Raw genomic sequence first — 25,666 nt, forward strand, 5'->3', positions numbered from 1 at the left:
GGTTCCCCCTCCCCTGGACATCAGTTCTGATATCCCAAAAGATCATCCTATGTAACAGAGGATTACAAGTAACTTTTTAGGTTGAAGAAATAAGTGCCCAATAATTTCATTTTCAATTCTTAAGTGTTTTTCCTTCCTTTGTCCCTTCGTTGTAGTGAGTTTTTTAGTGATATAATAATATCAAGGTATTCAGAGAAGGAAAAAATTTACAAAACGTCCATTTAAAAGGAATGGACTTGGGTGTGCCTTTGGTAGATTGATAGTGTTGCTAGTATGCAAGTGAAACGTGGAAGAAACTGGGAATCTGACAAGTGAGAAAGGAGAGGTCCCTAGATACCCAAGGGAGATATAGTCTGAAGCAGAAAGGGACTTTGTTCTTTCAGATAGTGTAGTTTTTTTTTTAATTGTTCTAATTAGCTATATATGACAGTAGGGTGCATTTTGACATATTGAACACAAATGGAGGATAACTTCTCATTCCTTTGGCTGTATATGGTGCTGAGTCACACCAGTAGTGTAATCATACGTTTATATAGGGTAACAATGTCAGTGTAGTTTCAAGGCAGTGTGTGTGTGTGTGTGTGTGTGTGTGTGTGTGTGTGTGTGTGTATGCATGCATGTATATGTAAAATCTCAATCTCTGATGTCGTCTATCTTTACAGCTCCAGGGCGCGGGATATAACTGAAAAATCAAAATATCTGCTCTACTGAATTGAGCAAAACTCTCGGGGAGTGGGGGATGATAGGAAAAACGAGACCGAAACAACATATAGCCTCTGTTACTTGATATCTGAAACATTTACAGGATTTACTGCAGGGTTACTACAAAGGGAAATGGACTTCAGAGGAAAGAGTTTTTCGGACGAGACCTCAACGAACTAGAATTCGGAACAAGCCCCAGGAAGCCGCTGTGTTGTCTTAGGGGAGAGATGAAAAATGAAAACTCATCGGGCAACAGGTTTGAGCCCCTCGGGTAAAAAAGGCAAGCGCGACCGCGACACGGAGTCGGCGAGTGGAAGGTTGTGTAGTACCGAGAAGGTTGTGTAGTCGGAGCTAATGAGAGGACTGAGTGCGGCGGGTTGGAGAACCAACGTCCTGCAGTTGGACAGTATAGCTTGCTTTGAGCTTTTTTTTTTTTTAAAAAAAAAAAAAAGATCAGGAAGCTCTAAGAGATGTGCAACTCGGGCTGATATTTTAGCATGATAACTTCCGTGTGTGTGAGTGTGTGTACAACAGGGAGCGCCGACCGTGAACTTCCGCAGCCTCTGCCCGCGGTTGCGGGGCACAGCTCCGCCTAGCCCAGATGTAGAGGAAACCCGCGCAGGGCGCTTCGAAGGCCCCTCGGTGGAGATGGGGCGGAGCAGAACCGCGGCCACGCCCGAGCCCAGGCGCAGCCTGCAGGCCGCCCGCGCCGCGCCCCGCCCCGCGACTACATTTCCCAGCAGGCCCTGGGCTGCCGCGCGCCGCAGTTGACCCACTTCCCGGCCCGTCATGGGCTCGGCCGGCCCCCGCGCCCAAGCGACTGCTCCCTGCTGACTGGGGTGTGGGCGGGGAGCGGCGGAGGGAGGAGGAGGCGCTGCTGGCTGCCGCCGTTGCCTCAGCTGCTGGGCGCCTGGGCAGCTCCCAGGGTTTCTGAGGCCGCCATGGACGAGCAGGCGGGTCCCGGCGTCTTCTTCAGCAACAACCACCCGGGCGCCGGCGGTGCTAAGGGGCTCGGGCCTCTGGCGGAGGCTGCCGCAGCCGGCGACGGGGCGGCTGCGGCGGGGGCGGCCCGAGCCCAGTACAGCCTACCGGGGATCCTGCACTTCCTGCAGCACGAATGGGCCCGTTTCGAGGTGGAGAGAGCACAGTGGGAGGTGGAGCGGGCGGAGCTGCAGGTAAAGACCCTCCCGGCCAGGCCCTCTTCATCCCGCCTCTTCGCTCCCTTCCGCCCCGCCCCGGACCCTTCTCCCCCCTCCCCCAGTCCTCTCGCGTCCCCTCCCCCTTTGCTCGCGCCCATCCCACCCAGAACCTCATCCCCTTCTTCCCTTCACCCTTGGCTTTCGCTGACCCCACTTCTCCCACCCGGGTTCTCACTCCAGCTCTTGATGCGTTGTTTACCCTCCCCGCGCCTTTTCCTCTGCTGCTTCCCACTCTTAACTCCCAGTCTCATTTCAACTCTCTTGCCATGCTACATCTTAGGGCGTCCCTTTTACTTTACTAATTGGGCTGACAGTAGTTTTGAGAGACACTGAGCAAAACATGCTGTCCTACCGTGTCCCATCCTAGGTCTGGAGACGTTATCTGCAAAAGGTATTGGTAGTTGACTTCTCTTTCTGCAAGGAAAGTGATCAAAGAAGACAGCCCAAGTTGTGTCAGTGGGGCCTTGGCTTTCAGTGAGAGACTGATGTTGGGCAATAGTGTTAGAAATATCAACTCCCTTTTTATGTATGTGAATGTCTTTTTTTCTGGCCTTTTCTTTTTCACTGCTCCTGCGTTTCGTTTAGTTTCATGGATTTTGAATGAAAGGACCTAGGTAATTGTGGTCCAATCATGGTTTGGAGATGGTTCCGGTTCTCAGAATCTAAAACTTGCCAAGAGTTAATTTTATGTTCCATGTTTTGTGAGATTGACATGTATTTTTAAAGGAGCTAAAGAGGCTTCAGTATTAATTACTTGACTTACATGATCTGCCAGATAAAATATATCCAGAGGTGAGCTATTGTGGGCCCTGAGAAGAATGAAAGTGAGTTGATACTTTACAGGCCATTCTGAGTTGGTAAGTTGGTTTTCAGTGCTGGTTCTTAAAGTTATAAAGCACACACTTAATTTCAGGAGGAACTTAAAGAACTTTTATTGGTTGTGCCTGTTTTAGGGGCTAATCCTGTATGCTTAGGAAATTTGAGTACAGTTTTGGTTTGTAAAGTACTTGAAGTTAAAATGCTATCCAGTTTACCCCCTCTCCCCTCTTTTTGTAACATGTATTTTCTTTGGCAGAGAGAGAGGACAAAATCTGTTAAGTAGAATCATGTGCTAAAACAGACTGCTTTCGTGGAGTAGAAGTGGTTCTGGAAAGACCAACAAGGCAAGATTATAGTAAACAGGGTTATCAATAAGGACCATGCTTGCTGCTAGCTCTGTGACCTTGAGGAAATCCTTTAACCTTTCTGGGCTTCACTTTCATCATTTATATTCATGACATGTTTAGTGAATGCCCACCATGTGTGTCTAGGTTCTGGGATTAACAAAACTGACAGAGCTTCTGCCCTTGTGGAGTTTCTGTTTTAGTCTGAAGGCAAATAATCAGCAAGTGCAGCTGTGTAGAATAATGGTTTACAGTGGTAACAGCTGTGGGGAAAAACAAGTCAGGGTACAGGAATAAAGTGTGATGGGGCAGCTGTTTTAGATGGGATCATTAGAGAAGGTCTCTCATGGAGATGATAGATGAACAGGTTGAATGAATGTGAAAGTGGTCCATGGTGTCTATGATTTCTTCTAAGTCAGTATTTTTACAGCTGTATGTTTATATTCTTTGGTGACTTTCATTTCTACTGTTATGGTGCTATAATATAGTCCATTTGAAATTTGTAAGTTTTCTCAGAATGTGTCTGATCATGTCTATATAGTACCCAACAAGTTTGAATTCTTATACATTTGTACCTTTATTAGTAATGCATGTGTAAATGAGCTTGTGGATTTCAGGCTTCAAGAAAGAGTTAAAGGCAAGGCTTAACTTTAATGTGTGTATTTGCAGGATATGATTTTTTATATAGCTGCTTATATTTTAATTTCTGGTTTAGGAATTGTAAAATAAGTCATGCTAATTTGGTCAAAAACAAACAAGAACTCAATACTATAAGTAGGAGTTTGGGAATTTCTAATCCATCCTGCCCTGTTCACCCTCTCCCTCATGTTTAAACTTTTTGATTTTCCTGTGTTGTCAATCTTTACTTTTTGACAGACACACACACGCACACTTTAAACTTCAGGTAGGTTTCTCATTCATGCTCATCATATTAAGAACAATACATTTTTACAATGTCTTGATTTGTGCTAAAATTAGGTTCCCATAGAGAAACTTAAAAACTCTGTCATAGTTTCTGAACCTAGGTATTAAAGGGGAAGATGATTTGCAATAATCTGTGATCTTTGTCTCCCTTATTAGTGAAATTGGAAATTAAAAAAACATTTTTTTTCATCAGATCATCATTAAATTCAAATATTTCCCTTCATTTTTCTTCTTCACCATTAGAAATATTCCTAGTAAAACAATAGGAAATAAAATAGTTAAATGAATTTTGATGAAATATGGATCATTTTTAATTTTTAAATTTCTTCTCATGTTATTAACACCAACAAAGATTTAAGATTCTGTCTAATCTGTCCCTTCAGGAACCTGTCAGTTCTGCTCTTTTAAGTTGCCAAGGCAGAGTTTTCAAAGGCAATCCAAGGTCCCAACTACCTGGCCTGCCTCTGCCACCTTCAGATTTTGAGAGTAAGGAAACAGCTATATTGTACCGAAAACTTTTGTCATTTATTTCCCCAGGCACATTTTAAAAGACTGTCTATTAACTTTTGGCAATGCTCTCCCACTCTGAGAATAGGCTATTCATGGGAGAAAAAAAGAATAATCAAAGTATCACTGAGCTTTACATGTGTGAAAGGAATTGGAGAAGGAATACTAATAAGATTTGAGAATATTTTCTGTATATGAGACATTGTGCTAGAGACCCCAAAGAAACATGCAGTCTAGTTAGTATAATAGAAAGTAAACAATATGTAGAAGAATCAGAGTTTCTAATTTGCTAGGAAGGTTAATTTTCTTAGAATAGCATAAGAGCGTAGAATTGAAAATGAAGGAAACGAGAGCTGGAGGAAAATGCTTTGAGTTAAAGAGAACCCAAAGGTCAGTATTTGGAAATTTCTAACTATTAGGAAAGAAAATATATGAAACACAAAAATTAGTGGCCCTAGCTGGGAGCAGTGGCACAGTGCTCACAACCCCAGCAGCTTGGGAGGTTGAGGCAGGAGGATCACAGGTTCAAAACCAGCCTCAGCAACTTGGATCCTGTCTCAAAATAAAATGTAAAAAAGAGTCTGGGGATGTGGCCCAGTGGTTAAGTGCCCCTGGGTTTAATTCCTGGTCCTTCCCCATAACCCATGCCCTAGATTTTGGGGGATTACTAGGGTTTGAACCCAGAGGTGATTTACCACTGAGCTGCATCCTCAGCATCCCTCCTTTTTTTTGTTGTTAATTTTTAAATTGAAACAGGGTTTCTTTAAATTGCTGAGGCTGACCTCGAACTTATGATTCTCTTGCCTCAGCCTCCCAAGTCACTGGAATTATAGGTGTGCACCACTCACTGTTCCTGGCTTGGCCCTAGATTTTGATGATTATGTGTGGTAGAATTGGAAGAGGCCTGGACATTTACCAGAAAGTGCTAGAATTGTGTGTAGTTGGTGATAAGATTGTGTAGGGCATGTGGTGTGGAGGTTGTATGCTGGGGTATTCATGAATCTGGGTTTTGTCAGTAATAATTTATATTTTCATCAGCAGATATTTCTTAAGTACCTACCTCATGCTGTATCCCATTTGAGGTACCAGAAAAGATACAACTATGAAGAGAGAATGAAGAGATCTTGTTCTAATCAAGTTTAAATCTGGAGCAGACAGTGATAAATACATACATAACATATTGGAAGGTGATAAATGCCCTGATGGGATAAGGGGGATGTGTAATACTTGAGAGGGGAAGAAAGTTTTTACTGATAAGATGCCATTTGAGTTAAAACCTGAAAAAGTAATAACCTGAAGTGAAGTTGTGTAGGCAGGGGAAGCAGCCAGGAGAAGGGGGAATGCTTGGAATGTTGGGAGAATAACAAAGAGGCAGATGTGGCTAGAGTAGAGAAAGCTGATGGAAGAAATAATGTCATAGAAGTACTGAGTCTTGCCTATTATACCTCAGTAAGATGGGCAGCCATTGTAATGTTTTAATCAGAGAGCAGAGGTAATGCTGTCTTTAAAAAGATCCCTTTGCCAAAATGAGAATAGATGTGGAAGGGTAGAAGAAGCAGGAAGACTAGTTAGGAGTTAATTCAGGCTAGAAATGAGTGAGGGTGGCAGGGATATATGAATGTATTTTTTGTTATGTCATCAAAGTATAATGGATTCTGAACAGCTTTGAAGATAGAACCAGCAAGATGTACTAGGGGTTGGATGTAAAGTTTGAGAAAAGGGGGAGTCAAAAATGATTGAAACATCTTTTGATGAAGTGGCTTCATAAAACTGTGGAGAAGACTTTCTAAGCATTTAAGTGGAGAAAGTAAGCACTTAAAATGATGTTTATTTTTGTTATTATGATAATATATAAAATATTGTGAAAGGCACAATGGTATAGACCTTTGTTTAATTCCATGCTCTACAATTTACTGTTGTATATCATGCCTTTAATACATATTTGCCAAAATGACCTTTCAGAGCCTTGATTTCTTGTGTGTAAAGTGAGGATAATTAATTGCCTTGTGAGACTTAAATGAGTTATTTTAAAGTATCTGGTACAGGTGTGGTACATAACACAAAATAAGTGCTGAATAAATAAATAGTAGCAAATGCACTGTGTTAAGTTTTACTCTATATCTTTATCCACAGAGAAAAGTATAATCTTCAGTCATGAATTCTTTCAAAGCTAGAGCATGTATGTGCTGTCCTGGGTCCACGCAGTCTAGTGTTCTGGTTCTGACCCTTGCACTAAGGACATTTTAATAGGAATGATGATCTTGAGTATCTGCTTCAAAATAGTTATATACTTTGAAAGTACTTGCTCTCTTTAATAACCCCCAGGCATCTACTATCTTGGAATTCATATGAGTTCTTCTGAATATAATTATCTAAAGTTTGCATTATATGTTGGGTAACATTGTACACATTTACGGACCACTTTATGCAACTAATCCTCAATTTCAATTGGTCCTTTAACTTACTTCCTTTATTTTTGGAACAGGTGAACCCCATGGTGGTATGGTATAATTTTATGAGCACGTTCATTTTTCATTCTATGCGTAGCCTTGATAATTTCACAATCTTTAATTATGAGGTTTTACTCTTTTAAAACATATCTTGTTATTTGTTATTTAAGTTTTAACATTTCTCAAACCTAGCTGAAGTCTTAGAATAATGTGTGGAACTTTTAAAGTTACCTATTCGCTGGGCTCCACCCCAGACCAATCAATAATATTTATCAGAATCTTTGGAAATATGGTCCCTGGCATTACTAGGTTTTGTTGTTGTTGTTTGTTTGTTTGTTTTTTAAAGCTCCCTTATAGTTGTAATATGCAAGGATTAAGAACAAGTGCTTTAGTTATTGTTTTTTCTGTTTTTATATATACAAAACACACAGTATATATTAAAAAAAGTTTGGCAGTTTCAGTACTTGTGTTGGTATTCCATATATGGAGAGCTTTATAGAATTTGGGATATGATTTCTTTTTTTATTTCCATTGTTCTTTCTGATGATAGCTAGCATTTTATTTTTAGGCAGTAGAATATTATAATTTGAATCACCTCCCACTGACTGAAGTATATAATGACAGTGTAATCTGTGAGCTGGAACTAACTTTGAAAATAACCCCTACTTTAGGGGTAGGTAAAGTGAGGCCAGAGAGAGAGATTAAATGATCAAGAATGAAATAGTTTTGTATAAACTCTGTGACTTAAGTTTCCAGATGTCTTTTTTCTTTTTGGTTTTGGGGATTGAACCTACTTGGCTTAACCACTGAGCCACATTCCTAGCCCCACCATCCCCTTTTTAATGTTTTATTTAGAGATAGGGCCTCACTGAGTTGCGTATGACCTTGCTAAGTTGCTGAGGCTGGTTTTGACTCCAGATCCTCCTGCTTCAGCTTCCTGAGCTGTTGAAATTACAGGTGTGTACCATCATGCCCAGATCCAGCTACTCTTTTAAAAAGTCTTTTCAGATACTACTACTTTTTTTTTTTTTTTTTTAAGAATTTCTTCTTTAGTTGTAGATGGACACAACCTTTATTTTGTTTATTTTTTTATGTGGTGCTGAGGATTGAACCCAGTGCCTCATGCATGCTAGGTGAGCGCTCTACCACTAAGACACAACTCCAGTCCCACTATCTTTCTTCTTATTGTTGATTTGATTTGATTTGATTTTTTGGTTCTGGGGTTCGAACTCAGGCCATTACACATGCTAAACACACACTTAGGCACACCCTAGCCCTAATACCTCCTTCATTCCTAAAACTTTCAGAAGTAATCAGAGCCACACTAGTGCTACTTTTTATTATTATTATTTTTATTTGTTCTCCTTAGTTGTACGTGACAGCAGAATACATTTTACTTATTTTAATTAAAATATCAGACACAAATATTTTACTGTGTTTTGCCACTTACTTATTTTACATTTGAGATTTTCTTTGTCTTTAGTGTTTTGTAGTTTTATTGATTTGTCAGAGCATAGATACCTTTTTATTTCGTTTGGGACTTTATTAGGTTTCTTAAATCTTTAGGTTGGCATTTCCTTAATATTGCCTAATTCTCATAATTTCTTTAAATATGACTTCGATTGCACTTTCTTCTCTTTTTGAAAAGGGTTTTAATTATATGTATATCGTAGGTCCTCTCCTTTCTCTAGTCTATATTTTTCATCTTTTTATCTCTGAATTTCTTTTTTTTTTTTTTTTTTGAGACTGGATCTCACTGGGTTGCTAATGATGGCCTCAAACTTGCAATCTTCTCCTTATTCTCCCAAGTAGCTGGGATTACTTGTGTGTGCCACCATGCATGTCATCTCTGTTTTATTCTGGGTAATTTATTCTCATTTATCTTCTAGTTCATTTTCTCATGTCTTAATTCTAATCCTTTTATCCAGTGAAGTTTTGGTTTTGTTGACATTCACCTTGGTTCTTTTTTAAAGAGAGCGAGGAGGGGGGAGAGGGGAGAGAGAGAATTTTTAATATTTATTTTTTAGTTTTCGGTGGACACAACATCTTTGTTTGTATGTAGTGCTGAGGATTGAACCCTGGCCGCACGCATGCCAGGCAAACACGCTACTGCTTGAGCCACATCCCCAGCCCTTGGTTCTTTTTTCAATCAAATCTGCTGGGTATTTTTTCTCCGCCTCCAAATAACATTCTGTTTGTAATAGATATTTTCAGAATGATCTTTTATTCTTTAAACTTAGTAGTTATTTTATAATTACTGTCTCTGTAGTTCTTACACTTGAGATATTAGAGGAGCCTTTGAATGGTCTCTTGTTTTCTAGTTCTTGCTCATGATGACTTATTCTTTTGTATTCCTGGTTTATTTTTGTGTTCTACTCACTGTCCTTCAGAAAGTATAAGACATATAATATGAGCTCTGAGGTAGAGGTGTCTTCTTCCGGAGGGTTTTGTTTTTGCTTCTTGTGGATGTCTGGAGGCATTATCAAAATTCAAAACTACTTTAAAGTGAATTCATTGCTAAGATTTTTTTTGATCACCCAGCTGATATAAATTATGATTATAAGTACATTTGAGTGTCACTACACTTATGCCATTTTTGCTTTGAGGTTGCTCTTTAGTGTCTTAGCTTAGTGTGAAGTATGTTACCTCTTAGACTCTTCTATTTTGAATTGTCTGGGTCTTTGATTTTTCTTCCCTTGGGTCTTACGTGGCTGTCCAAACTAAAGTTCAAGTTTCTTCTGATTGGCCAATACCCAAAAGGGGAAAAAATGGCTTTTATTCCATGTACTTAACTGGATTCCCATGTCTTGTCGAATTTTGACCATGTCATTCCTTGTTATCTTGTCAGCTTTGTGTTTCTTTTAAGAAGATTGTAAGAATATTTTGTACAGAATTTATAGCTGTTTTCAGTAGGAGAGTTGCCATAGGGCACCATTAGTGGAAACTGAATTTTTTGATGTTACTTTCCAAATCTAACAAATAAGAATGACTCTAGTAATTATCTTAGGAACAATACCACTGATGGCAAGCAGTTCTTTTTTTTTTTTTTTTTTGGCATCCTGGGTGCTCTACCACTGAGCCAAACTCCTAGCCATTTTGAGACAGGGTCTCCCAAAGTTGCTTGAGGGCCTTGCTAAGTTGCTGAGGCTGGCCTTGAACTTTTGATCCTCCTGCCTCAGTCTCCCAAGCTTCTAGGATTACAGGTGTGTGCCACTGTGCTTCTATTTTAAGAGATGTGCATATTTAGTTCTAAATTTTATTTCTGTGTCTACAACTCTTTGAATTCCAGTAGTAGGGGAAGCCTGCATTTTTCTTCTCCAAAATCTTACCCATTTAGGGTATTATGAAGTTTTTGAGAGGTGTTCAAATGCCCAAATAATCTGGACAGATTACCCTTTGCCAGTCTGCTTGACAATCAGTTATTCTTTATGATTTATGAGTGTTGCTTATGGTATCCAGGTTTCAATTCTGGGCTAGAAATAAGATTGCCTGAGGGATCTTTGGAGTTTCTTGCCTGGGTAGCCAATTTAACAAAAACAATCTATTGACCATCATTATTTGGCAGTAGAAAGTATAGATGTTTGTGACAACTCTATCACTTCCAATTTACAGTTTTTCTAGGCCTCATTTTTAGTGGTAAAATGCTGGTGATAATATATGTACCAAGAAGGGTAGTTTTAAGTTTTATAAAAGGTGAAAGTATTAAAATTTGAGGCATAGTAAGTGGTTTGCTTTTGTTGATTGAGACTGAGATTTCTATGGACAGAGTGCATTAAGTTTTATTCTTTATTTAGATCATATTTTAGAAGCCAAGAATCAGGTTAAATGATCTATTTTGCTTAGTAGCTACTATATTCTCTTTGCCCAATTGAGCAGTGGTTGAAGGACAATAAACTGCACTAAAGGATAGGCTAGAGATAGCAATAATAGGTGATGATAATAACGTAAGCATCAAGGACTAGAGGTTGTAATAGAGAAAAATTTGGAATTCAGAAAGAAACTGAGGTGAGAGAGAAATTGGAGAAGGAGATGGAATAGGGGAATAGGGGTGGGAGAAATTTGAGGCAGACAGGAGGAAGAAATCATGTAAAAAATTTTTTTTGATGGCGGGTACTGGAGATTGAACACTGAGCTATATTTTTAGACCTTTTTTATATTTAATTTTGAGATAGGATCTCTTTAAGTCACCCACCCTCACTGGACTCAAACTTGTGATCCTTCTGCTGCAGCCTCCTGAGTTGCTGGAATTACAGGCGTGTTCTCCTGTCCCACATCTCTTATCGATTGGAGGTTTTTCAGCTTGCTCTCAGGCTACTAGCTTAATTAAGTTTTGTGTATATATATATATATTCTAATATAATTTATTTATTAACCATACATCAAATACTATGTAGTGTTTTGATTATTAGGTTTTTCTTAGCCTTTTTTATATTCGCTATGTTAGAACAGAATAATAAATGTGTCAACTGTGTGTTTGCTGTAATGCAGAAAGTTATTTGAGGAAATAAGATCACTTTCTTTGGCAGACATAGTGCTGTTTACCTTTGTTATACAAGTACCCTATCTGAACAAGCTGATGGACTATTAGAAAATATTGATATGTAAGAAGGAGTATTTGTTGTAGTTGACTGAAAGCAGTAGGCCAAAGGAAAAAAGGTGGGGTTTTGTTTTGGAGATGACGTGGGGAGAAAAGCAAGGGTGTAGGAGCCCCAAAATTAAGATGAGTTTTGGGAAGTATTGAAGGAGGTTGGGTGGAAGAGGTATTTTGGGTGTGGCAAATAGGTTCTTGGCATAACTGAAATAGAGAGGTTCTTCAAAAGAAGGGGGGGAGTGTTTCATTTCTGATCACACAAGTTCCATTAGCACTCATTTGCATATGACAGAAATTGAATTCAATACCAGTATATCTACTTAGGAGAAATAAACATGTAGTCAAATTCCACAAGGGTGTTACCAATTCTACTTGATGGAAAATTACAGCTCAGTCTGGGACTTGCTCTCAATTTATACTTCCTAAATGAGAAGGTTAAGCAGTGAGCAAAGGAGCTTAAATAATAGGCACAACCCAAACCTGCTCCTGAGGAATGTGGGTTCCTATAAAACTGAAAGGAGGGAATAGGGAGGTGCCTACAGATCTGGGTCAGCACACTTACTGAACTTGAAAGAGTAGTAGAGTCAGTCAGGGAAGATGGTATCCATGGTCCAGTAATTCAACCCAGTACTTTGTTTCCTCTTTCCTTTTTTCTTTTCCCTTCAAAAACAATAATACTTTTATTATTGAGCTCTTACCTTGTATCAAGTACAGTACTCAGCACTTTACATGTATAATCCATGTTCATCTTTGTAAACTATATATGGTAGATATTATTCATTCCCTAATTCATAGAGATGGAATTTAAAGAGAAAGGATAAATAAATTTGCTGTAGAAAAAATTTATAATCAGCTGAGTGCAGTGGTACATGCCTATAATCCCAGAGACTCAGAAGGCTGAGGCAGGAGGATGGCAAATTCAAGTCCAGCCTTAGCAATTTAGCAAGGCCTTAAGCAACTTAATGAGACCATTTCTCAAAATAAAAAGGGCTGGGGATGTGGCTCAGTGCTAGAGCACCCCTGGGTTCAATTCCTAGTACCAAAAGGGAGAGAGGAAAAGAAAAGAAAAGGTTGAATCTTGAATCATGGATTCGGGCCTGGTAAGTAAAAGGAAATATTTTGGCTTTATTCATTCTCTTATGTTTCAAGGTCAGTGTACAGAGCTGGAATGTTTTCTCCTCTTGTCTGCCTGCTAAATTTCTAATCATCTTTTGAGATTCAGTTTACTTTCTCTGGAAAACCTGTCTGACTACCAGAAGCAAGAAAGCTTCATGCTTCCCTAACAGCTTGAATATGTATATAAGGTAGAAATGTTGTTATCCAACACTTTCATACTGGTGGGTGATCATTTAATCAGAAAAGATGGTTAAAGTGATACCTTGAATAATATAAGTTAAAAATATATGTGTATAATTTTTTTTTTTGAAAATGAAAACAAATGATTACTTCTGTGAAAACATTTTTCTTTTTTCTTGATACATTTTTTTTTCATGAATCCAGGGTCACTTAACCACTGAGCCACATTCCCAGCCCTAAATATTTTTTATATTTTATATTTAGAGACAGGGTTACTGAGTTGCTTAGAGCCTTGCTAAATTGCTGAGGCTGGTTTTTTTTTTTTTTTTTTTTAAAGAGTGAGAGAGAGAATTTTAATATTTATTTTTTAGTTTTCGGTAGACACAACATCTTTGTTTGTATGTGGTGCTGAGGATTGAACCTGGGTCACACGCATGCCAGGTGAGCGTGCTACCACTTGAGCCACATCCCCAGCCCCTGAGGCTGGTTTTGAACCTGCGATCCACCTGCCATAGCCCCTCCCAAGCCACTGGGATTACAAGCCTGTGACACAGAGCCTGCCCAGCTGAAAACATTTTTCAATGAAAAAAAAAAGTGTATTGTCATTTGCCAGAGTAAGGCCAAGTTTACCTACCCTTCACTTTTTTTTTTTCTTTTTTAGAACACTGATTAGAGTTCTATGTTGTCATTCTTGGATAACCCACAATTATAGCATATTGTTTATGATTTCTGGTTTTGGTTTCTTTTTAGTAAAGCACATTGAATGAACACTCCTAGTGTTTTTATGACCTTTCTTCCTCATACAGTTGTTACTCCCACATCTAGTTTGACAGCATTATTTTTAGTGGGTCTTCTTTACTGTCCAGTCTTTCCAAAGCATTCTTTATTCCTTTTTTTAAACTTTTAATTTAATTTTATTTTTTAACTGTAGTTGGACACAATACTTTGATTTTATTTATTTTTATGTTGTGCTGAGGATCGAACCCAGGGCCTTGCATGTGCTAGGTGAGTGTTCTATCCCTGAGCCACAACCACAGCCCCCCCCCCCCCTTTATTTTTTCTTTTTTGTGCTGGGGATTGAACCAAGAATTTCTGGCATACTAGCATAAAAGTTGTGGGAGGAAAACCAGTTTACATCTCCCCATCCCCTCCCCCTCCCCCTTTTTTTGAGGTGCTGGGATTGAGCCCAGGGCCTTGATATATTAGACAAGCATTCTTCTATTGAGCAAAATCCCCAGTCCTCCAATTGACCCTAAGTGATCTTACACAACTCTACTGTGGAAATTGAAGTCTAAGGATGAACTACAAAAGAATGACCTACCAGCTGTGAATATTTTATATACTCTGGGCTTTGGGCAGTGTTTTACAAAGGGACCAGAGAATGCTGGCTGATTCCTAGGATTGATTAACAGAGGGGATTAGTAGATGAGAACATGGACTGTGTTTTTGTTATACCACCTTATCTCATACTTTGTATATTTGTTTCCTCAATAGACTGAGTCACTGAAGGGCATTTTTATTTCTCTAAGGTACAGCAGAGTGACTAGCATGTAATAGCTGCTTAATAAATAGTTCTTAATTGAATGACTCATATTAGTTTACATTGTTACTGAATACTTATTAAAAAATATGTGTTTGTATATGTATATTCTTTCTCCCAGCAAAATCATGTTCTTAAGGGCAAAGGTCCTGTGTCTCAGTCATCTTTGATTTTGACAGTGTTGTCATAATTGTAGTGAATGTACAATATATATTGGTATTAGGGCAGCTTTATGTCTGTCCCTTTCCTAATAACTAGTTCTTCTTTTTGCCTTCCATTGGGAAGAGGTGAGTTCCTTTCAGGGACACCACTGGCTTCATAATTGCTGCTGGATGCCAGGTAAGCAAATTGCACTTGAGTTTTGGTAGTTGTGTTATCTTTCACACCCCTTTTTGTATGTTGAACCAGGAAATGCCTTTGGCATCATGTCCTAAAAGGTCTTTATAGTCAGCAGCCCATGCTTTCAGATTTTACACAAGTTTCTTATTCCTTCTAAATAACTAATTGAATATTTTATTCTTTGAAGATAAATCTCATTAAATAAATAAAATATGTGGTTATGAGTACTATGAATTTACTTTTCTAACTCTATTTATATGTTACATTACACTATATGGTGATATTTAAACTTTTTTGAACTCTGTTTCTTTATCCCCCTTCCCTGAGTCCTGGGGATCAAACCCAGGGGTACTATACAATGGAGCCCAGTTTTAGTTTTTGAGACAGAGTCTAAAAGTTGCCAGGCTGCCCTCAAATTTGCAATCCCTCTGCCTCAGCCACCTGAGGAACTGGGATTATAGGGGCGTGCCACTATGAGCATCTATGAATTCTGCTTCTTTAAATAGGTAATAGAAATTCTCAGTTACCCAGAGTTTAGAATGGAAAATTTAACTTCTGATCCTGCTTCTTTTCATCAACAAAATTAAGATTTAGGACTGGGTGTGGTTGTAATCTAAGTGATTTGGGAGGCCACTGGCAAGAGGATTACAAGTTCAAAGATAGCCTCAGCAATTTAGCAAGGCCCTAAGCAATTTAGCAAGGTCCTCTCTCAAAGTAAAAAATAAAAAGGGCCTTGCTACCTTGTAGTTTGTATTTCTCTTTCAAATTACAGCTATTGGGGAGGTTGAGATGGGAGGATCACAAGTTCAAAGCTAACCCTATTTATTTATTTATTTAGGAAGACCCTGTCTCAAAATTTAAATAAATAAATAAATAAATAAATAAATAGGGTTAAGCAGGTAGCTCAGTGGTAGAGTGCCCTTAGGTTTAATCCCTAGTTTCTCTCTCTCTCTCTCTCTCTCTCTCTCTCTCTCTCTCTCTCTCTCTCTCTCTCTCACACACACACACACACACACACACACACACACACACAGTCTACATGCTTGAAGAGTGTTGTTGGCAAATTATTTTAGAATAGTGAAAAATTACAATCTAAATCTCAACTATAATGGAATGAATATTAACTAAGAATGCTTTTGGCTGCAGATAAGCCCTATTAATAGTGAATTAACAAATATTTTTCTCACATTAGAAAAAAACATGTAGTGGAGGGCTTATACAATGACACAGTGATGACATAAACTGGTTTTAGGGGCTGGAGTTATAGCTTAGGGGTCAAGCATGTGCTTAGTGTGGACAAGGCCCTGAGTTTAATCCCCAGCACTAAACACACACACAAATTAAAAACTATTTTTTTCTATCCTTATCTGTGAGTCTTCATCCCCAGTGTATTATTATCCTTCTTGTTTTATTATGATCCCAAGTTTGGTATATTCATAGATATCAAGACAACCATGAAAATCAGCAACAAAGTTTCTTTGGGTTATTTTTGGGGTGGGTCTTCTTTTTTAGTGAATGATAACCTTTCCTAGAAGTGCTTTCTTCTTGTCCCCAGAGGAGATTTTGCTGTATCTCGGGGTTACATAGTCATGTCTGGCCAAATTAGAAATCTAAAAAAGCAAGCATTTGGATTTCCAGAGTCTGGCGTGTGAGGCTGCAAGGTAGACGGAGCTTGGGGATATGTATGTTGAATACTGAATGGTTAAGTAAGTTATGACAAATCTACTTGAAAACCTATAATATAATCAATAAAAAATAATGGTGTAAAAGCAGTCATAAAATAGAAAATGTTTGCACAGAAAAAGTTATAACATTTTGCACCATAATTCTATTCATGTAGATAAATGATTGAAGGGGAAATTAGAAAGAAACAATTTAAAAGATAAAAATAGAACATGTCTTTGAATAGCTTTGCATATTACACTTTTGTGTATTGAGTATGATGGGGATCTGAAGAAAGCAACCCATTTTCTCTTGTTTTCCAAAGCAAAATTACAATATTGTAAGTTATGTGCATAGCTTTATAGTTCCCTTTTGCAGTTGAGGTTGAATTTTGCATTCTTCCAACAATAGATAAATATATCTGTAATTCATCTGCCTGTGAATTGGGTTTTATCATTTTAATTTACTTCTTTTAACAATTAAAAAAATCAAACTTACTGGAAAGTTTCAAGAAGAGTACAGAAATTCTTTACTCAACCTCACCCGTTGTTAATATTTAAAATGTGGTAATTTGTATTTTTTGTTACCAGTTACAGTTCTATATGTACTGGTATAGTTTCTTTATATTCTTACGACTTTTAATCAGTCTTTTGCCATTTATTTCTAAGTAGTTCATTATGTAAAATGTCTTCTATTTGAGTATGTCAGCATGTATCTTCCTGCTTTGCTCTGGATCAAATCCAGGACCTTATAGATGATAGGCAAGTGCTCTACCACTGAGCTACATCCCCAGGTATTACATGTATTTTAACTCAAATTATAATCTTTATTTCTTCAGTAGTCATCAAGGCTTTTGCTGTTTCCAAATAAGAGGTAAAAAGAACTTAAACAAACCAGTATTTAGAGAAATTGGATCATGTCTATAGTAGCTTAGCATAGTGTTGCTGTACAATAGGCATTCAGTAAATGAATTGGCAGATTTTATTTCAGTATATTGGTTAGAATATGAGTGGGGTTCAATTTATTTAATCATTTTTTGAAATCTTCATTCTAATAACTCGTTCTTTTTATGAGATACTTACTGAGTAATGATTTTATACTAGAAACTTTGTTAGTCAGTAAGGATCAAGAAGTAAATAATAGACAGTTTATATTCTAAAGAAGTTAATAGTTCACTAATCACTTTAAATGGAATCCCCCAGTACGATGCTGTATTTACAGTTGATACATTATCAAGTATATTTTAAAAGTTTTATCAGAATAACACATGCACACAATTAAAGGCAAATAGTACTTAAAGACTTAATGATGAAAAATTGCTGTTTCCTCATGTCCATTCCCTGCTTCCAAGTATGAATTTTTTTTAAAAAAATTTTTGTATCGGGAGGTACTTAACCACAGAGCTACATCCCCTATTTACCCCCCTTCCCTTTAATTTATTTAGAGAGGGTCTTGCTTAGTTGCTGAGACTGGCTTTGAATTTGTGATCCTCCTGCCTCAGCTTCCCTAGCTGGTAGGATTACAGGCATTCCAAGTATTATTTTTCAGAATCAACTTAGCTATGTTATCTCCTTTCAGTTCTTTGCTTCATATCCTAGCCCTGAGCTCTCAATAAAGTTAGATTACAACATTTTAAATTAATATCTTCATTATTATGTAAGCATATGTAAATACTTCTCACTTCTAGGCCAACCAAATGGGAAAAGAAACAATGATATTATACTTCCAACTTTGTTTTTTCTTGAGTTAATGACTACATCAATGTTTTTCATGGTTTAGTTTTCTTCTAACCTTGTGCTAATTCTTTTCACATGCTTCAGTAACCTTTTAATACAAATTTTTATGTAGTCAAACCTGGCAGATAATTCCTCAGTCCCTCTACTCCCCTTTTAAATCTGTAATCTTATTCTTAAAGCTTGCTTTGCTCTGTTGTGGATTACTTGCTATATAGGCCCAGCCATTGTCTTAGAACTTCCTTTTGCCGTTCTCTGTTCTTAGAACTCCTGTTTCCTGCATCCCATGTTTTCTTTTTGGGATTATCCCTTAATTTAAAAAAATTGAAAATATTTTTTTTTAATTATACATGGACACAATATCTTTATTTTGTTTATTTTTTATGTGGTGCTGAGGATCGAAGCCACTGACTCAGGTGTGCAAGGCAAGTGCTCTGCCACTGAACCAGCCCTATCCCTTCATTTTAGTAATATTGTTAGTCTCTTGAGAAAAGATATTTGGGACATAAGATTTGGAAATCTATATGAAAATGATTAGTTGTTGGAATTTCAGGATGAATATAATCTGAATACATTGCTTGATTTTTTTTTGGCAGTTTCAATATTATTCTGATTCTTGACTTTATATTTGTCTTATTTTTTCTCTTTTAGAAGCTTTTTATTCTGATCTAACGTTTCACGATAATATATATTTAAAATTTTTCACTTATTGTATTATATAGTAGTATATTTGTTTCTTTCAGTTCTTTTTTTAAAAATTTATTTTCTTTTTAGTTATATATGACAGTAAAATGTATTTTGACATATTATACATATATGAAATATAACTTTCCATTCTTATGGTTGTATACAGTATGTCCAATTTATTTTATTCTATTCCCCTCCCTTCCTTTCATTCCCCTTTGCCTAATCCAATGAACTTCTGTTGTTTCCTCCACCCCCTATTGTGTGTTAGCACCGATAGAGCAGAGAACATTCAGCCTTTGGTTTTTAGGGATTGGCTCATTTCACTTAGCATGATAGTCTTCAGTTCCATCCACGTACCGACAAATGCCATAATTTTATACTTCTTTATGGTTGAGTAATTGTATATTTATACCACAATTTCTTTATCCATTCATCTGTTAAAGGCACGTAGCATAGCTATTGTGAATTAAGCTGCTATAACCATTGATGTGGCCACATCACTATAGCATGCTGATTTTAAGTTCTTTGGGTATATGCCGAGGAGTGGGATTACTGGGTCAAATAGTGGTTCTATTCCAAGTTTTCTGAGAAATCTCCATGCGCCAATTTGCAGTCCTACCAGCAATATATTAGTATATCTTTCTCTCCACATCCCTGCCAATATTTGTTATTTCTTGTATTCTTGATAATTGCCATCCTGGTTGTCCTTCAGTTCTATGAATTCTTTTAAACATTATTTCTTTGATATTCCCCTCTTTGATTTTCCCTGGTCTCCCCTTCTGGAATGATTATAATTGGATATTAGGCTTATTTATTTATTTTAATATTTGCCATCTGTTTTCCATTTTCTTTGCCTTTTGTTCTATTTTTCAGGAGAATCCTTCATTTTATCTGTTTTTTCCTCCTGTTTTGATTGTCATCATTTCAATTTCAGTGTTTTGATCTTTAAACATTTCTTAATATCCTTTTGCTTTGTGTATGTGATATTATCTCTAATTTCAGCAATGAAGATGACAATAGACTTTTTTTAAAAGAGCTATATGAAAATTAAGAGCAATAATACCAGTACACCACTTAGAAAAGTCCCTGGTACATAGAAAGCACTCGGTCATGTTAGCTATTTTTTCTTTAAGGGTATCAGAGATCTTTTGAAGTTTTGTTCTGTGTCTGTATTTTCTGTTGTGGGTGTTTTGTCATCTTTGTTTTTGTCTCTCTTATTGGATGGAACCTTTTCTCAAGTGTCGAAGGAGTTCAGTAAGTGAATAGTTTTTTTAAAGCATGACACTAAGAATGTTACACAAAGCTCTCTATTTGTAGTTTTGGTGGATTGCCATGGAGTCTTCCCTAAAGGATGTTCAAGCCTTCATTCTTGGACAGTGTGATTTAGGTGAATTGCCTTTTTTGCGGGGAGAGCCCTCGATGTCAGTCATGTTTAAGTGCCCCCTCTTTGGATTTATTCATTTTTCCAGAAAAATTATTTTCCAATTACTTTCCTTTGGAGAAGGAGTTTAGATAATAGGTATTATTGGAACCTATGTGGATAGTAGGTTATAGGTCTCACCCTCAAAAACCTTTTATTTATTTATTTCTTGGTGAGGTGCCTCATTCTTGTCCTATACCATATCTGACTCTGTTAAGTTGGAGCTTGTTCCTTTCAGTTTCTTCAGAGACCAAAGTCTGATGTCTCGTAGAAGGAGAATTAATAGTCCTTTAATTGCAAGGAGTAGAGAGGTAGGTTCCTTGGAGATCAGACTACTTTACGTACTTTCATATACAAGTTTTAAGTCTTGTAAATACACGATTCATCTATGCATTTCATATTTCTAACTTCTAAGCTTTTAAGGCACTTTGGAGAAAATATACTAGCTTCTTTTAGGAACTCCCTTGGATTTCTGAGCTGCTGAGTTAGTGATCTTTTTAAAATTTTTTCTGGGGTTGGGGATGTGGCTCAATTGGTAGTACGCTCGCCTAGAGTGTGTGAGGCACTGGGTTCCATTCTCAGCACCACATAAATGTGAAATAAAGATACTGTGTCCACCTAAAAACTAAAGAAATAAATATTTAAAATTTTTTTTTCTTTTGTATTTCTGGGAATTGAAATCCAGGGGAGTTCTCCCACTGAGCTACATGCCCAACCTTTTTTAACATTTTATTTTGAGACGTGTCTCACAATGCTTGAACTTGCAACTCTATTTTAGCCTTTCTGGTAAACTGAACCTCCAAGCCCAGTTTAATGACTTTTTCTGAATCTGTTTTCTACTTTCCAAAAATAGGTAGTTATTACTTGACATTTGTCTTTTTTAATATTCTCTCTTGATGTTGTGGGTTTGTTTTTTTAAAAAAAAAATTTAATGTTTGTTTTTGGTAAGTTTTTGGGAAGGAGCTGTTCTAGCATGTTTTAAAATCTAGTATGTATTTGCTTTCATCACTGTTAATTTTCCTTTTATTTTTTACTTCCTAGGATTCTTTGGATTTCCTATTTTTGTAACAGTTTTGTCATAAATCTATCAAGTTCTGTGAGTTATCCCAAAGGACTTTTAAAAAATACATAAAAATAAATAAATAAATACATTGTGTCTATCTACAACTAAAAACAAAACAAAACAACAAAACAAAAGATTCCATCTTACCCCAGTCAGAATGGCTAGCATCAAGAATATAAAAAATAGCTGGACACTGTAGCATATGCCTATAATTTCAGTGACTTGAGAGGCTATGGCAGAATCTACACATTAACTTCAATGGTGCTATCTTTGTTAAATTTTACCAATCAGGAGCGTTAGTGATTCCCTCCTTTATTTCTCTGAAGCTATTTAAGTTTAAATTAAGCAAAAGTATATAAAATAAAAATGTTAGTTCCTAGGCTGGAGATGTAGCTCAATGGTAGAGCACTTATTTGCCTAGCATGTGTGAGTCCTTGGGTTCAGTCCCAATACCATCAAAAGTAATAATAATAAAAATAATACTTAAGTTTCTGAGTCTCACTAGTCACAATTTAAATACTCAGTAGCCATCTGTGGCTAGTGGCTGTCATATTGTACCACATAAATTGAGCACATTCCCATTATTATAGAAAGTTGAATTGGCAGTACTATTCTAGAATTTTAATATTTTCTTTAAATATCTTTTGTCCTTGATGAAATTAATATCAGTGTATTCATTTGTTGTTCATCACTACTATAAAGTATCTTAAGTGTCTAATGATAATAAATGGCATTATATGTAAAGGATATTGTAGAGAAATGTGGACAGGCCACATGTGCAATGAAGAGTTGTCGTTGCCTCCAGTTTGGTCTTTTCTTTGTGAGGTGGAAAGCTTTTTATTTTATTATTTTGTCTTAAGCATTTCAGATTCTGAGGGAATTGAGTCTTATTAACTAAGCTTATAAGAGATTAAATGCTAGTTTTAATATTTATAGAGTTTTTCCCTTTTAGTGACTAGAATATTTATAACCTATAAGCAAGTACTACTGTAGAGAACCTGCGGAGTCAAATTAATAAAAAAAAATTGATATTAGAGTGAAGAGAGAGCCTATAAAATGGAAGAAAATCTTTGCCAGCTCCTTCAACAGAGGATTAATATCCATATAAAAAACTCAAAATATATAAAGAACTCAAAAAACTTAGCACCTAAAAAACAAATAGCCCAATCAATGGATGGGCAAATGAACAGACACTTCTCAAAAGAGGTACAAATGTCCAATAATTACATGGAAAAATGTGCATCTATATCTGTCAGGGAAATGCAAATCAAAACTACATTAAGGTTTCATCTTGCGGGAGCTGGGGTTGTGGCTCAGTGGTAGAGCGCTCACCTACCATGCGTTAGGCATTGGGTTAGATTCTCAGCACCACATAAGAATAAAATAAAGGTATTGTGTTCACCTACAACTAAAAAATATATATATTTAAACAACAACAAGAAGAAGATTCCATCTCTAGACTGGGGTTGTGGTCCAGTGGTAGAACACTTGCCTAGCATATATGAGGCACTTCAATGTTCAGCACCACATAAAAACAAATAAATAAATATATTGTGTCTATCTACAACTAAAAAAAAAAAAAAAGATTACATCTTACCCCAGTCAGAATGGCTAGCATCAAGAATATAAAAAATAGCTGGACACTGTAGCATATGCCTGTAATCTCAGTGACTTGAGAGGCTGAGGCAGAAGGATCACAAATTTGAGGCCAGCCTCAGCAACTTACTGAGTCCTTGTCTCAAAATAAATAAAAAGGATAGGGGATGTAGCTCAATGGTAAAGTGCCCGTGTGTTCAATCCCCAGTACAAACACAAAAACAAACAAAAATAAATGCTGGTACGGACCTGTGAGAAGAGGAACCCTTATACACTGTTGATGGGAGTGTAAACTAGTACAGCCACTGTGGTAATTAGTGGGGAGTTTCCTCAAAACCTAAAAATAGAAATATCATATGATCTAACTGTACTACTCCTGGGTGTATACCTGAAGGATACCTGCATACCTATGTTTATTGCAGCACATATCACATTAACTGTTATGTGCTATCAGCCTAGGTGCCTGTTAATGGATGAATGAATAAAGAAAATGGAGACTGTATACACAATGGAGTATTATTCAATTATAGAGAAAAATGAAATCGTGATCTGTAGGCAAATGGATAGAACTGGAGAAAAACATGGTATAAGAAATAAGCTAGACTCAGATAAATATCAAATGTATTGTCATGTGATATCTAGAGGGAAAAAAGATAAAGTAGAAGGGAGACTATTAAGAAAAAGGGCATCATGGGGGGGGAGGATTGAAGGGAGAGTGGGTGAGAAAGGGCAATTATGAATATACATGTGTGAATATACCACAATGAAACTTGTTATTCTGTATAATTAATATGCACTGATAAAAATTTGGTTTTGGATTGGGCCAAAGGAATATGGAAAATCCTGATGAACTATTCTTGTGATAATATATACCTGTGCAGTGACCCAAAACCTCATGTCTTCCAGTTTAATTGTATCTCCTTTGCTTGAATTGTATTAAATATATATGGAAAATTCTTGTAATTTGTGTCCATCTTTATATTCTCCATGCAGACTCCCACCCTTGTATTCTACATCACTGCTTTGAAAAATAGGTTGTTATACAATTTAGGCCTCAAAATACATGGCTATCATACCTGAACTTGGAGTTTTCCAAGGTTCTGTTAGTGAAGTACTTAACAGACTGCATTTAGAATAGAGAACTATAATAACTATTGAGCTACCTTATGTTGCTTTCATTGTTATTCTTGGAAGGTGACCATCTAAACTGTAGAAAAGAGGAACGGTGCTGGTTTTATGAACTGGTTTTATGTCCTGCTATTTTGCTAAATTATTGTATTTAAATTTTTCTAATTTCCTGATTATTCTAAGTATACATTCTATTTCTAAAAATTAATACATTCCTCTTTTGTTAAATTATTATTTTCTATTCAATAGTTCAAACATACTGTTGTATAAGCATTTTTATTAGTATGTTAATGGAGTTTGGTTTATCTTTAGGTCTCCTCCCTTAAGTTAAGTGATACCAGTTCTGAACATCTAAAGTCCCCCAAATGGCAATCCCCAAAGGTTAAGCTTCTGAATTTTGAAATACTGAAAGTTGAAATTCCCAAAACCACAGTTCCCATTGTGGATACATGGGGGTGGGGGGTATTTATATGAGAAGAGTAGAAATTTGATGCTAGGAAGGAAAGGGATTGGTGCTTTTACAGTTGTATATGAGATAGCTACATAATGATATATGGAATGAATATTGGAAACCCAGTAAAACATTATTTTGGGTGTGTCTGTGAGGGTATTTCCAGTGGAGATTAGTGAGAGATTCTTGAGTGGACTAGAATCAGAAGATCCAGAAGCATAGCACACTGGATGGGACAATTTAATAGGGACTTCCTTTCATGTATAAATGAATTGTAGAAGAATTTTTTAAACAGCAGTACTAGTTAGAAAATGAGCATGAATGGATTTCTTGAGGAATACCATGTGCCCTAAAAGAAAAAAGAAGCTATTTATTATGATGTAAGACTTCAAAATATAACTAAAGATCGTCAGATCTTATAGACTCCTCTTGCAGTTGCCAATTCTCTATTCTTGTGATTTGTTTTTTTCATATGTCAGATTTTCTTTTTAGTTTTTTTAAAAAATTTAAATGCATTTTAAAATAATTTGCTATGGTCGGTATTTCGTCTAGTATCATTTCTAATACTGGAGGTATAAATTGTGTAAAGAATTTTTTGAGATCTAATTTGTTGTATGCATTATTTGCGGATTTAACTGTGCAAGTGCATTTTCACAACATTGACTGTATGGGAGCGTAGAATATGTAAAAATGTAAAAAATTCCTCGGTAAATGAAGAGGTGTTCTTTTTTGTACATCTGTGTTTATGAAAGATTAAATCTATCAGTATCTCTACTGTTTAGGCCCCCCTTGTGGGTCTTTCATCAAGAAACTTAGATTATTTATCTTTGTATTTCATAGAACCATTGTTCTAATGCTGGATACACAGAATTACCAGTTATAGTGATATGCATTTGTACATTTAGCTTGTTAACCCATTTGAGTAGTTTGTATGCTCATTATCTATGCAGTTGTTGGTAGTATATTTGAGTGTGCTTGCAAAAAATATATATTATTGCCTATTATAATTTGTAAAATGAAGTAATCTGACATGTTTTGTGTTTCTTGAATCCCATTATGAAAATGTAATTGTCCTTTTAAGAAAATTTTAAACTGTTTTTTTCCAGAATTATATTTTTAGAGTTTTGGTCTTTCAGGATCTCATCATTTAGGATTATGTCATTCCAGATTGTGTTTTCAGGATTGTGACCCAAACCCATAGGTAGGATATAAACA

At 36.6% G+C, this 25,666-nt stretch overlaps 1 protein-coding gene across 2 annotated transcripts in view; it reads left to right on the plus strand.

Moving 5' to 3' along the window:
- The first annotated feature begins 1,489 nt into the window (after positions 1–1,489).
- The window catches only part of Strn (striatin), a 110,432-nt gene continuing 86,255 nt past the window's right edge, over positions 1,490–25,666 (plus strand). The window contains exon 1 of one of the 2 annotated variants that reach the window (XM_021734089.3): positions 1,490–1,877. In XM_021734089.3, the coding sequence (XP_021589764.2) occupies positions 1,644–1,877 (234 nt within the window). In that variant the 5' untranslated portion in view covers positions 1,490–1,643. The remainder of the gene's footprint in view (positions 1,878–25,666) is intronic. The other variant, XM_078029392.1, reaches the window with a different exon arrangement.

The sequence above is a fragment of the Ictidomys tridecemlineatus genome, chromosome 12 (assembly GCF_052094955.1).
Source record: "Ictidomys tridecemlineatus isolate mIctTri1 chromosome 12, mIctTri1.hap1, whole genome shotgun sequence".
NCBI classification, from domain to species: Eukaryota; Metazoa; Chordata; class Mammalia; order Rodentia; family Sciuridae; genus Ictidomys; species Ictidomys tridecemlineatus.